Source organism: Hypomesus transpacificus, chromosome 6 (assembly GCF_021917145.1).
Source record: "Hypomesus transpacificus isolate Combined female chromosome 6, fHypTra1, whole genome shotgun sequence".
Classification (NCBI taxonomy): Eukaryota; Metazoa; Chordata; class Actinopteri; order Osmeriformes; family Osmeridae; genus Hypomesus; species Hypomesus transpacificus.
In genome coordinates, this window is record NC_061065.1 from 14,877,511 (window position 1) to 14,891,441 (window position 13,931).

Below are 13,931 nucleotides of genomic sequence, written 5' to 3' on the forward strand. Positions count from 1 at the left end.
GCAAGTTTCAGAAAATATATTCATAAATGTTAATACATGAAATGCTGAGTGTGTATGTGCATTACCAGGAGGTGAACAGAGGCTGTTTACATGTTATTGACCAAGAAGACCCACTTCCTGTTGATGTTCTCGACAGTCTCTGAGCACATGGTCGACTGTTTAGGGGTTTGAGGGAAATGCTCTTATTCAGGAACGAGGACATGCACTTATTCATTAATGTGTAAAGGACATGAGTATGCATTCCTGTGTGTGCGGAATGCCCATACTCATACAAAGACTCTTGCAACAATACAAGCATGCATTACACACACTTTCTCTCATGAACACACACACACGCACACACAGTCGAGCATATGTTCCATGTGTTTATCCTCGGGGGTCTTTGTTAAGAAGGTACGCCTGAAAACAAGGCCTCATCAGCCGGCACCCTCGCGGCACGCCGGATTGTCAGCGCCTGTCATTATGAGATGTTTGTGTTGCGACGTGGTGCTCGTGTGCATGTGTGCACATGTGTGCTTGACTGTGTCATAGCGTTGACATTCCACACCTGCTAACTCTGTTATTCCCTCTGCTGTTCACCCCCCCCCCCCCCCCCCCCCCACCACCCTTTTCTGTAAATACAGTGTGTGCCCCCACTGTCAGAAAGGACAGGAATGCACTCATTCTCACATACAGAAGGGGCTGTAATTCTATATGCTGTGTATGTGTTAGTATGTGTATTATTTGCCAAGTCTACTTTGTATTTTTTTACTTCCCCTGGGCGATGACAGATTTACGGGTCTTTGTCATGCCTAGGAAATGTTCTGGAAAGTCCCTGTCAAGTTGGTTGGTGTTTACGTTGCGCAGAGCAGTATACAGCCCTCATCGTGTTGACCACATTTAACTGAAATGACTGTTTGTACTGTGGCCATTCATGCTATTTTAAGAATAGGCTAGCATTAAGCGTAGTCTAATTTCAGTACCAAGGACAGGTCCCTGGCATTTAATGTTGTGTCACGAAAGTACAAAACTACACCTGCATGTGAGATTGGATCACACTGTTCCACAGTGAAACTCTACAGCACTCACAACTGAACAAGTTTGCTGCATTGCTACATGTGGAGCTGTAGCCAACCGCTGTGTCTTTAGTCTGGTGACAGGATAGACCGCTCGAACAAAGAGGGGGGCTTTGTCCCATGTGGGGGGGGAATGAACTCAACCCCTGCAGCCCCTGCCTCTGTAGAGGGCCACTAAGGGGGCCATTGCCACCTCACCATACACACCAGGCCCTGGTACTCGACTGCACAGTCTCACCCCATACACCGAGTCATCAACCAATCTACTCCATACTTTTAACTCACATGTGTATTGTTTCTCCTGTGCCACGTGGCGTCCTCCATCTTTACTGCTCATCCTGTTGATACCTTTCAGTCTCCTGTGTCCTTGCCGTCTTTTACCCACGTCACTCCCTTTGGCTTCTTCTCTCGCGTTCATTCTCTTTCCAGGCTTGTCTACCTGCACTGCCTGCTTCACACAGTCCATAGGCGTTCACTTAATCTATAGACGTCTTTAAGTCTGCACGCTGTCTCCCTGCTTCCTGGACGGTGGGGTGGTCAGTCGTGCCTGGCTGAACGCATACCAGCAGGTCTGCTGTTCAGAACCGAGGAAGTTGTTTACAAGTGCCCAGTGTTGATACTGTGTGTGTGAGAGAGTGTGTGTGAGATTTTGGTCGACCACTGCACTTCCAGTGAGGCTTTCACTTTAATGAGATCCTCCCCTATTGCACCTCTTCTCCCCCTCTTCACCCACTCTTCCCTTCCTTCTCCCCCTCCTTTTCCTCCTCCTTGTTTTCGATGACATCAGCGGTCGATTTCCCGGCCAGAGGGAAGGTCACTCATCGACGGAGGGTCCAGACACCAAAGAGCTCTCCCCTGCCCAGAGATTCTCTCTGAGCAGGAGATTGACTCTGCAGCCAGCTGCAGCATCTCGCTGCAGGCCAGATGTGTCAGCACATGTATAGGGTAGTATCTTCACAATGAGTGTAATGTGTGTTTTCAGTAGTCCATATCACATTTCCATCCCAGAGGTAGAGCATTACACCATGGGGACTATCCCTCAGGGATAATCCCTGTGTGCTGCTGTTGTAAAAGGAAATGACAACTGTACTAGATTTGGGAGATGGCATTACATGTAAGAGGTCAGGGCACAGTACACATGGGGAAAGTGTCCGTGTTAGTCCTGTCCTGATTACATGGTATGAAATATGCAGAGTGAAATGGATGGAGGGAAAAATGTGTGTATATCTAAACAAGGGTGCTTTGTCAGAATCAGAAAGGGATTTATTCGCCATGAAAGTTTGCACAGACAAGGAATATACAGAATCTTGCAACCTGTTCTGGAATGTCAAGGTTCCAGGGCCTCTCATGTGTGTTTGAAGGACAACAGGTTTATACACCTCTTACAGACCATTACCCCCCCCCCCTCCCACACACACACACTCACCCTCTCTCCCTCTCTTCATGCACTTTCTCCCGCTCTCCCCCTTTCTCCACTCATAGATGTGGCATAGTATTTGAGTGCTGTAGTCTACCTGGGGGCCTTCATTCTGGTATTTCAGATAAACATAATTTTTTTCCAGAACAGATGAGCTATGCTATGCAGTTGGTGCACGGACCAGACCTGACGCTCCCCTTCTTCTCTCTCTATTTGTCTCTCCCCACCTCCCTCGGTTCTTTTCTAACAACATCAATAGGCCTGGTCTGTCTGTGCTAGCAGCAGTGTTTGTCTGTGGCCGTTAGCGGTTAGTTCGTAGCATTCCCCTCCCCGTTAAACGAGTGTAACTCGACCCAGATGCAAAAGGGTCCGTCTTTCTTTTTTTCACGGGGTTACCGCAAGACAGAGACGTTTCTCAACACCTTAAATCGACCATGCAGTCTGGCGAGACACGCGTGGTTTGCGGCAGCGAACTTTGTCAGTGAAAATAAAAAATGTGTAGTAGCTACAACTATGGCATGCGTTGTATGTCCTCAGGATGTAGACATGTGAATGATAATTTGGTAATTTGAAATATGGTTAGAGAACAACAGAAGTGGTGTATCAGGGGATGGGCGGGGCGGGGGGGTGATTAAATGTTGTTTTGTTTACTGGTGTGCTGATACCTCATGAGATATCTGTCTGGACTGTTTTGTACACTTCTCATGGCAGGGCCTGAATCTATTAGTTAGCCATAAAACATGTTTGTCATTGTTGAACTTTAAGGCAATGTTTGTTGGTTCTGCGAGAGGTGCATTTGGTTAAAGCTGAGGTTAGTTGTTTTGATGGTCCAACGCTGATGGTGACACACTTAAAATACAAAATAAGAGTAATAGGCAACCACATTGACAGGCACAATACAACATTTTAGGGATATAATCTAATTAGTCCCACAAAGTTAGTTAAAATGTTTTAATAATGCACAGAGGTGCTCTTTGTGGCATGCAGCACACAATCATTCCCCTGAATTCAGAACTTTGGGTAAGCAGACATATTGCCATGTTGGGCATCTTTGATGTTCTACAGAAGGTACTTTTGTCTGGCAATCAAAGGAAATGAACTGGTTCCATCAGGGGCTAATATCACTAATTTCTATGTACCCTGCTGCTAACCAGGTTAATTAGCTTATTATTGTAAATTCAATATCAGTGTTGCGTGCGTCATCAGTCTAAAGAGGACCTGTGCTGTGTTAGGGAAGGCCTGATTTATAAACCTCTGCACACGTAGGTATACTGTATGCCTGTTGGTTCCCATCTTATTGGCACATCTGTAGTAGGTCTAAAACTCACATGGATGAAATTATATGCCATGTTGACATTTCTAAAGCTTACATATTTACAACCTATCACATTTTGCTATGCAGTTTTTTTGTTATTCAGAATATTGGCTAGTAGCCATAACGGTAGCCATATTTGTTTTTGTTGCATGTGAGATGTTAAATAGGCCAACAGTGTCCCATAGAAAGTTTTGATTACGTTTTTTGTTTGTTTTTGTTGAGCTATCGAGATTTGGATAGGTTTTAGCGGTAGAGCCACAGTCTAGGCTTGTGTGAACTTGGCTTAGTCCTCTGCAGAGGCCTTTAATTTGTGCTCCCGAAATTCCATACAAAATGCTGGCTACTGTGGTTGATGGCGCGCGGCCAAACCCGCAATTAACGCTGCCACTCAAGCCCGCGTGCCCGTACTCTGTTCATTAGGTAGACATCCACAAACCATCATGAGAGACAGAGAAACAAAGAGGGGAAAGAGAGAGAAAGGCATTTACCTATAATAATGTACAACATTCAAGTGAAATCTCAAGGGAGCAGGTGCTTCTCCCAGTAGCCTCACGTAAAGCCCAAGTATTACAAATCCATAATCTCATTTTGAAATCATGGGTTAAATGTCTGGGCGAATTCATTTGGAAAGGTAGGCTAAAGGCGATACATTGTTTACTGCGTGGCTGCGCCCCTTTATCAGGTCGCTATCCCTGAGCTCTTCTGTTTTTGCAAGGCGTGCCGCGGCGCACTAGTGGTCCATGTGATATTGAGGGGAGGAGGAGGGGGGGTCCTAAAAGAGTTCGTTGGCACTCTGGTTTCATCACTTCAGACCTCGACTACCCTTGAGCGGTTCATCAGGACGCATTTTGGGCGCTCGGATACCCTACTTGCTGTAGTCAACGACTTTCTTTCATATTTTGATCGCGTTTGCTGTGGTTTCCAGACAATAAGAAGCCAAAGAGGAGAACGTGAGGTTTTCGCCATGGGAGCTCAGACCTCAGCGCAACGGGACGGGAAGACTCAAGAAGATGCGTCAGCGGAGGAGCTGAGTGCCGAGGTGAACGCAACCCAGGAAGACAGCGGCGTCGATGCCAAGGTAAATGGATCCTCTGTGGGTTAACGGCGACTCCTGAGCCCATACAATCACTGTCCCAGCAGTCGCAGTCTCGCCACGGACAACACTGAAGCAGCCTATTTTGCGCTTAACTAACGCAGTTCCCACGCTGCTGCATTTATTTTGATTCATGCTAATCAAGTTACCGAGTGGCCTAATCTTTACACTTTGATCCTTTCCGTTCAACACCTTTTATTCCGACTATCCACTGACTTCGGCTTGCTGGATGAAATACTAGCTCTGCCACTTTTTTTTAAGGTTTTGCTGAGTAATGCAACGAGGTGTCTGCAGCAAGGTATCCTATGCCGCGGGTGTATGCTCCGCAGTAATAAAAACGTCAGCAGCACTGCTCGGTCACAATTTACGGTCATGTACCTTTATTGTCGCCTTCCATTTGGCCTCTGAAACCAATAGTTAACTGCTTTTAATAAATCGCACTACAAACTAGGCACTGAAGCACATTGCATAACAGTTGATGGAATAAATTAGTTGATGATTGTAATAACTTTGGCTGATGTATAATATATGTATCAATGCAATGCCTTTAAAAAGACCTACATATTTGACCATATTTCGGAGCTTCTACACTGCAAAATAGGGTCAATTCACATCTACTTCTTCACCTGTGTCCTGATTGTGTCTCCCCTAACCAGGCTATATTATGGAATAACTAATACATTATGCAGTCCATCTCTGGTATTGTTTGGTTGCAATCTTGAACTTCACATCTCTAGTCAATAATGACATGTGTCATCTAATTAAACAGCATGATGTTATGGTGCTCTTCATGTGATGGTCCCATCACATGCAGTACATAGGATACATAACTTCCACAGCACTGCGGTCTCACTACATCAAGCAAACGACAGGTCCAGATAGCCTAATTTACATGTTCCGTGAAGAAGATCTGGCAACTGCAGGAAGTTGGGTGAAATGAGGTAGGTAGGCAAGGTCCACACGAACACAGCCTAGCCTGATGTTACAACGGACAGGGCACAGTAGGCAACTGGTCAACTGTTGGAACACATATTAGTGATATTTCATTTCCGTATCCCCTCCTGATATCATATCTAGCTGGTGATATATGACGAGGCCCACTCCAGCTCTCCCTGTGGCTGGTGTCGGTCTCCAGGGAAGCCTGGTCCTGGCCCAGTGTGCTGTGTTCCTGCTGCTGGGAGCTCCTGATTACCATCACTGACGCTTGTGTTGTACTGTAACATGAGATGACTGACTCCAGATGGGCTATGGATTTGCCACAGTATGAATTGTTCTTTCCCTCCGCCTCTCGATCTCTCTGTTCCTTGTGATCGCGTGAATAAGTCTTGAGGGGTTTGTCATCCTCTAATGGCTTTGTACGTTTTGCCACCTGCTGTTTTCATGCATGGTTTAGTGGATTGATGCTATTGATCTTTTTCTAGGTGGGAGGCCACAGAAGTCTTTCGGTTTCACAGTTAAAGGTCACCAGATAACACATTAGAAAGGGAGTCACCAACGCAGAGAATGCATTTTATGAAGAGCCATTGCTTTCGATTCCTCTTTAACTGGCCCTGTGGCTTCTTTAGCTGTTCTCACATAGTTTGGTGCTGTCAAACTCTGGCTGGCTCACTATAAAGCATACGTGTGTTGATTTACCTGGCTGGCTCACTATAAAGCATGCGTGTGTTGGTTTACCTGGCTGGCTCACTATAAAGCATGTGTATGTTGGTTTACCTGGCTGGCTCACTATAAAGCATGCGTGTGTTGGTTTACCTGGCTGGCTCACTATAAAGCATGTGTATGTTGGTTTACCTGGCTGGCTCACTATAAAGCATGTTTGTGTTGGTTTACCTGGCTGGCTCACTATAAAGCATGTGTATGTTGGTTTACCTGGCTGGCTCACTATAAAGCAAGTGTGTGTTGGTGTACCTGGCTGGCTCACTATAAAGCAAGTGTGTGTTGGTTTACCTGGCTGGCTCACTATAAAGCATGTGTGTGTTGGTTTACCTGGCTGTGTGACATCATTTCCCCTGTGGCTCCAGGTTATTTGGTTAACGTGGGAGTTAGGGGTCTTTTGCATACTTGAGCTGGCTGACACAAGCATGGCCTCAGCAACGCTCATCTGTCACATTTTGACAAGGCGATGTCAGATATGTGACGTTTTCACACCACCCCCAGTCCTGCCCCCACGCTGCTACGAAGGCATTGTGCTTTGTGACTGCAGCAAGGACAAGGTGATATGTATGCTACTAAATTGCTCATTACGAGTCGTCCCTGCGCGTAGCAACCTGGCAGGTTCAGAAATCGTGTCGACAACGCTGCTTCTGTCATCCAATGCTATCTCTGACAACCACATCACCAGGTTTCCCCAGCCACTCAATCTTGGATTGCATGTTTGAAACAAATTAGTTTGTGGGATTGAATAGCTCTTTACACAATCATGTCTTCATAATAAGTTCATAATTTATTTTCCTCCACTAAATTGAAATTGGGTTAACCCAAGACATTGGATAACCATGAACAATTTGAAGGAACATTTTATTGGGACAAACTGCATATGAGATTGTTCTCAAGATTGTTAGCAATGTTTCTGCATGTGTACATATTTAGGTGCAACAAGGGGGTGAATGATTAGATCTACTAGCTGAACTTGATTATCAGTGACAATGCCGAAGTCTTCCTCTACTAAACCCATTATGTTGCCAAGAGTGCTCAGTTTAACCTGGCTTTAATTCATGCTTTTTTGGATGACTTCATCGACTAAAAGTCATCATTTACTGAAAGTCATCTTCAAAACGGTTTCATTCTATCTTCCACAGTGTACATGATGGATGAACATGATGGATGAATTGGGAACACACATGACAGACTGGTGGTAGTGGCCACCTGTTCACTAGAACAACACAATGAAATATATAACAACACATAACTGGTTTAGAAAGAAGAACTGAAGAATCATGCCACAAAACTGTAACCAGCTTTATAATGATCCTGAATGTTGGTTAGAAAGCTAGCTGTGTGACCTCTAAAGCCATGGAGGACCCTGACCTTCAGTACAACCCCATGACCTATCCAAAATGGGCTGTTCCGACCTCTGAACTTTAACGGGCATCTTTGGTTTATAGGGGTGCAGGGTTCAGCGTGTTGAGCCACAGTCTAAACGTTAAATCCAATAAAAAACCTCACTGGCCAAAGTTAAGGATGTGTAGAACAGATGTAGTAAATGGAAATGTTAATCCATTTCATATTTGAGGATAAAGCAGTCTATGCAGGAGACACCGGTGTTGTAGAGGGTGATTAGACAGTGGGGATAGAGCAGAAGGTTCCGACACACACGGGATGGAGATACGTCTTCTCAGGGATGGAGCCTCTCTGCTTGAGATGTGCTCCAAAACATCCTCTCAACTGCCCCCAGGAATGTGAGCAATGCCCCTGTCCGGCCACTCCCCCTCCCTCCACCCCGACGCACTCCTCGTCCCCCCGCCATCACTGCTCACAAGTAGGTCAACAACGGGCCCATGGCTGAGTACGTGCTCCCCTAAACACTTCCCACCACCAAAAACACATTGTGGGCCTATGTTGTGTGTGTGTGTGTTTATGGGCGGGGGGGGAAGCTCGCCAATGGGACACTTGATCCCTCAGACAGCCAACGCAGACATTGGGTCTGAAACTCTGAAATGTTGTTTTTGTTCTTCTCTCTGCCTCTCTTTCTTTCCCTTTCTCTCTCTTTCTCTCTGTCTCTATCTCTCCATCTCGCTCTCCTTCCCTCCCTTCCTCCCTTCTATTATTTCCTCGTTCACTTCCCTCTCTCTGGCTGGGTGGGAGCCTAAATACATTGTTTTCTTTTGACGCCCACAAAAACAGCTGTTTCAATCCCGGAATGCACAGTCCTACACAGCACTAACCAACCAAACATGCATACCAACTTATCACACGGACAATGCTCCCCGACACATAAAACCTGTAGCTCATCACATGCTAGCTCCAATAGGCAGGCATTCAGTCCACTCCGTGCAACAGAAAAACATGCTAACAACATAGCAACATGTTGTATGTTTGCATTGTTATGGCCGTATTGCATAAATGGCTCATATGTTTTGAGTTAAGGAGGTCTGTGTTATCTGGCTGCTGTTATGATTATCCTGTTTGGGGCCGACAGACAGACGGACTAACGAGGGGAGGAGCAGGACTGGGCGGGGGGGAGGAGGGTTTGGGGGAGGAGGGGAGGGGGTGGAACAGAGCCACCATTGAGGATGGTCTGAAGAGGGACAGGCAGGAGGCCCCTGTGTGCACCGGCCCCAGAACAGGAAGGAACCCACAGGGACCTCCACCAGAGAGGGTGTCCCTTCTGAGAGTGTGAGAGGGAGAGGGAGGGTAAGCAAGAGGGTAAGGAAGAGAGAGAAAGCGACAAAGAGGGAGGGTGAGGAAGAAAGGGAAAACCTAGGCAGGGGGACATAGAGATGAATCGAGGGATTGTTCCGTGTCTCTCCCTCCCTCCCCCTCACCCACCCCTCCTTGGTTAAAAGGACACTAATGACAAGGGTTGAGAGTGAGATGGGCAAAAAAAGCCCTTAATGTCAAGTGTGTGGGTGTGTGTTTGGGGGGGAAGGGGGGGGGGGGAGGAGGGGTTAGCATGTCTGATCATAGGACCTCCCCCCTCGTTCAGGCCTGCGAGAGTGAGTGAATGAGGAAAACACATTGTGATGTGTGTGAGACGACCCCCCCCCCCTCCCCATGCTCCATCATCACAGATGAGGTTACCAAGGGAGCTGCTGGGGAGTGTGTTGCTCCAGCTTACTGCAGCTTACTGTTGTGAATGACACATACTTTGAACATGCAGAGTACACTGGGGACACAAACGCAGCCATTCCAGTAAACACTAACTCTATACAGTATATAGACACAGAAGTCATTATTTGCACATCTAAAGCAGCTTTTGAGGAACAGCACCGTAATTTATTTTAGTCTCATCAAAACAAAATGTTTCCCCAAGTGTTTGTGTTTGTGTGTGTGACTTTGTTCCAGTTGTAGAGGAACAAGACTCCAGGAGTCCAGACATCAGGAGGTCGGGATGCTAATGAACCACCTCTGTCTTCAGCTGGAGCCTAATGGGGGTACGCGCATGTATGCATGTGAAGTCACAGGAGAGGAAAGGAGGCTCGAGAGAGACTCAATGAAAACGAAGGAGAGAGATATAATCAAGTTCAACAAAGCTGGAGGAGGAAGCTAGAGGACCTAACTTATTTAGACGGGAAAGAAATACAGTATCGTGTGTTTGCACGGTACGAGTCAGTGTGCATGTGCATCTTACGTGATCCGTAACCACTGTTACTCCTTTATCTTGCTCATGTGCGTAGGAGTGTGGAGGGGTAGGGCTGATAGAGCTCCTGAAACAGAGCTGACCTTCTATCAATGTTACAATGTTTTATTCCCCAAATTCCTGTGTTGTTTTTCTCTCTCTGTTTTGGGAAATGGAAAGAGGATTGCTTGTAATTAGTGTTTGTCCTCCCACGCTCCCCATCTCTCCATCCCTCCATCCTACCATTCCCCTCATGTCAGATCAAGTGCCAGCACTCTCACAGGAAAGAATGGACTTGTGTGTTTGGGTATCTAAAAAAAGGACAGTTCTTTTGTGTCTCTGATTAGGAGTTTGAACCAGTAAGACAATAATGAGGTTTGAGGAAAGGCAAACCCCAAACAGCAAAGGCAGAAGATTAGAAGGGGAATGAGTGGTATAGGGACCTTGATAGTTCTGAATATTTATGCTAAGGATATCTTAAAATTCCCATGTGTTTTGTAATATTGTAGTTTAAATACAAATATGTAAACTACAAGAAGCAGGAGATTATTGAAGAGAAATGGGCGCCATCTTACCACCAGTATCAGAAGTGTCCCAATTGCTCAAATGAATACGTTATAATGTAGATTTTTGATAGAGGATGCATTTGCAGTGCACCACTCCTTGATCTGTGTTTCCTAACCAGTGTTAGCAGAGGGATTTGAGTGGGGTCGGCAGGGAATACCATATTCCTCTACGTCCAGCCCAAAGAATACAAAAAAAGATGTAGGGTTAGCAGAAGAAAAACACACACACACACACACACACACAAACACGTCCACTCTCACATACAGATTGCACCCCTCAGAAGTGTCTGATTGATTTTCTCAGCTCCTCATTCCAAAAAGTGATGAGCTCAGATGCAGAGGTGTGGGTGGGGAGGGCTTTGGTCTTCCTAAGGGCCCGTTGGGGGGCGGCGTGTCACAATGATGGTGTGATATTGAGTGGCCTAGATGTGGCCAGCGGGGTCCAGGGTGTTCACCGCACCCTGGGGAGTGAACCAAGCTGTCTGCGTCAAATAAATCACTGTGATTGGAACACAGCAGAGTTTGATGTCTTATTCAGGCTACATCCAAGAGAAATGGTAAAAGAGATAGCAGGAGCCGGAAAGCTAGATGCTATACATACATTCCGTGTTTATTCTTTTACAATAATATTGCCTAGTCATGTCTGAGTCAGCATGTACCAAAAGGACCACATGACCACTCAATTTCTTACTGTGAGAGGATCAATCTTGTGCTGCATCCATATGGCACATACAGTGCCCTCCAAAAGTATTGGAACAGTGAGGCGAATTCCTTTATTTTTGCTGTAGACTGAAAACATTTGGGCTTGACATCAAATAATGAACGTGAGACCAGAGATCAACGTTTCAGCTTTTATTTCCAGGTATTTACATCAGGATCTGATGCACAACTAAGAAAATATCACATTTTGTTTGAATCCACCCATTTGTCATGTGATCAAAAGTATTGGAACAGATATACTTAAAACATATTTAAGTGAATAAGACTTAATATTTAGTTGCAAATCCTTTGCTTTCAATAACTGCAGCAAGTCTGTGACCCATTGACGTCACCAAACTTTTGCATTCTTCCTTTTTGATGCTTTCCCAGGCTTTCACTGCAGCCTCTTTCAGTTGTTGTTTGTTTTGTGGGGTTCCTCCCTTCAGTCTCCTCTTAAGCAGGTAAAATGCATGCTCTATAGGGTTTAAGTCTGGAGATTGACTTGGCCAGTCTAATACCTTCCATTTCTTGCCCCTGATGAACTCCTTTGTTGTTTTGGCAGTGTGTTTTGGGTCGTTATCTTGCTGCATGATGAAGGCTCTGCCAATCAGTTTGGTTGCATCTTTCCTTAAATTGGCAGACAAAATGTTTCTGTAGACTTCCGAGTTCATTTTGCTGCTGCCATCATGTGTTACATCCTCAATGAAGATTAATGAGCCCGTCCCAGAAGAAGCCATGCAAGCCCAAGCCATGACATTACCTCCACCGTGTTTCACAGATGAGCTTGTGTGTTTGGGATCATGAGCAGTTCCTTTCTTTCTCCAAACTTTAGCCTTTCCATCACTTTGGTAAAAGTTAATCTTTGTCTCATCAGTCCATAAAACTTTGTCCCAGAATTTTTGAGGTTCATCTCTGTACTTTTTGGCAAATTCCAGCCTGGCCTTCCTATTCTTCTTGCTAATGAGTGGTTTGCATCTTCTGGTGTAGCCCTTGTACTTTTGTTCATGAAGTCTTCTGCGAACAGTAGATAGTGATACCTTCACTCCTGCCATCTGGAGGTTGTTGCTGATCTCACTAACAGTTGTTTTAGGGTCTTTCTTTACAGCTCTCACAATGTTTCTGTCATCAACTGCTGATGTTTTCCTTGGTCTACCTGTTCGACGTCTGTTACTTAGTACACCAGTAGTTTTCTTCTTCTTCAGGACATTCCAAATGGTTGTACTGGCTATGGCCAATGTTTCTGCAATGGCTCTGATTGATTTTCCATCTTCTCTAAGACTCACAATTGCTTGTTTTTCACCCAAAGACAGCGCTCTGGTTTTCATGTTGTTTTCACCTCTGAATACAGTCTGCATAGACAAAACCTATCTTACCCAATCTGAACCTGAGTGTAGACATTCAGTGGTATTTATTGATTGAATAATGTATGTAATAGGACACACCTGGGCAACAAAACACACCTGTCAGTCACATGTTCCAATACTTTTGCTCACGTGACAAATGGGTGGGTTCGAACAAAAAGGTGATATTTTCTAATTTGTGCATCAGATCCTGATGTAAATACCTGGAAATAAAAGCTGAAACGTTGATCTCTGGTTTCACATTCATCGTTTGATGTCAAGCCCAAATGTTTTCAGTCTACAGCAAAAATAAAGGAATTGGTCTCACTGTTCCAATATTTTTGGAGGGCACTGTACATATGCCTTTGATGAGCGCGTTGCAGAAGTCTGCTGTTTCTCTGAGGCTGAACCCCATGCTTGTTCTGTATTTGGCGTTTGTTTAGGGGGTATTGCTCTCTAAACGATGGTGGGAGAGACTTTTCTGATGTCACATGAGGACATTTTGCACATTGAGGGATTGGGGTCATGATGCTGTGATGTAATCCATGCTAGGCCCAAGCTAACATAAGAGCCACTGATCCTGATCTGTTTCCACCCACAAACACTTGTAAGCTAAAGGCTAAGCTAATTGACCATGTCTATTCATCACGGACGGTGGTTTAGCGTGCTAATGCTGCGTGAAGGTTTCAAGGCTGTGTGGAAATGGATTGCTGAAGTGCTAAATGTGGAGCAGGTGCACCTTGACGTGTGGTCTTCTGTCTGGGTGCTCTTCCATGTGAAAACTTATCGAGAGCAAACTTTAGAATAATACTCAGTGCGTGTGTGTGTTGAAAGTACCAGTACTATTTGGTATAAAACACATCTGAATATTCCTGCCTTAGTAGTCTATGACTGAGAGCTGTTCAACACCAGCCTTCATTTTGTGGCTTAAAAGGGGATGGTTGATAGTGAGTGACTTACTGTTTACTGTCAAACACACTGTTTGGCGAATGTGTCTCTCTCTTCTTTCTCTTTCCTCTCTCTTCTTGCTCTCTCTCTCTCTTTCCATCTGGCTGACGCAGGCGCTCTGTGGCCTCCACTGCGGATTGTCCTATCCCAGAGGCCCCTGTTCTCTTCTAAATAGCTCAGCTCTGTCACGTCACACAAGGACATGGTCTCCCTGGCTATG

The 13,931-nt window shown here is 45.4% G+C and overlaps 1 protein-coding gene across 1 annotated transcript in view; it reads left to right on the forward strand.

The window, feature by feature from the left end:
* Positions 1-4,536: 4,536 nt before the first annotated feature.
* Positions 4,537-13,931, forward strand: part of akap12b (A kinase (PRKA) anchor protein 12b) — a 39,934-nt gene continuing 30,539 nt past the window's right edge. The window contains exon 1 of the mRNA XM_047021107.1: positions 4,537-4,865. Within this exon, the coding sequence (XP_046877063.1) occupies positions 4,752-4,865 (114 nt within the window). The 5' untranslated portion in view covers positions 4,537-4,751. The remainder of the gene's footprint in view (positions 4,866-13,931) is intronic.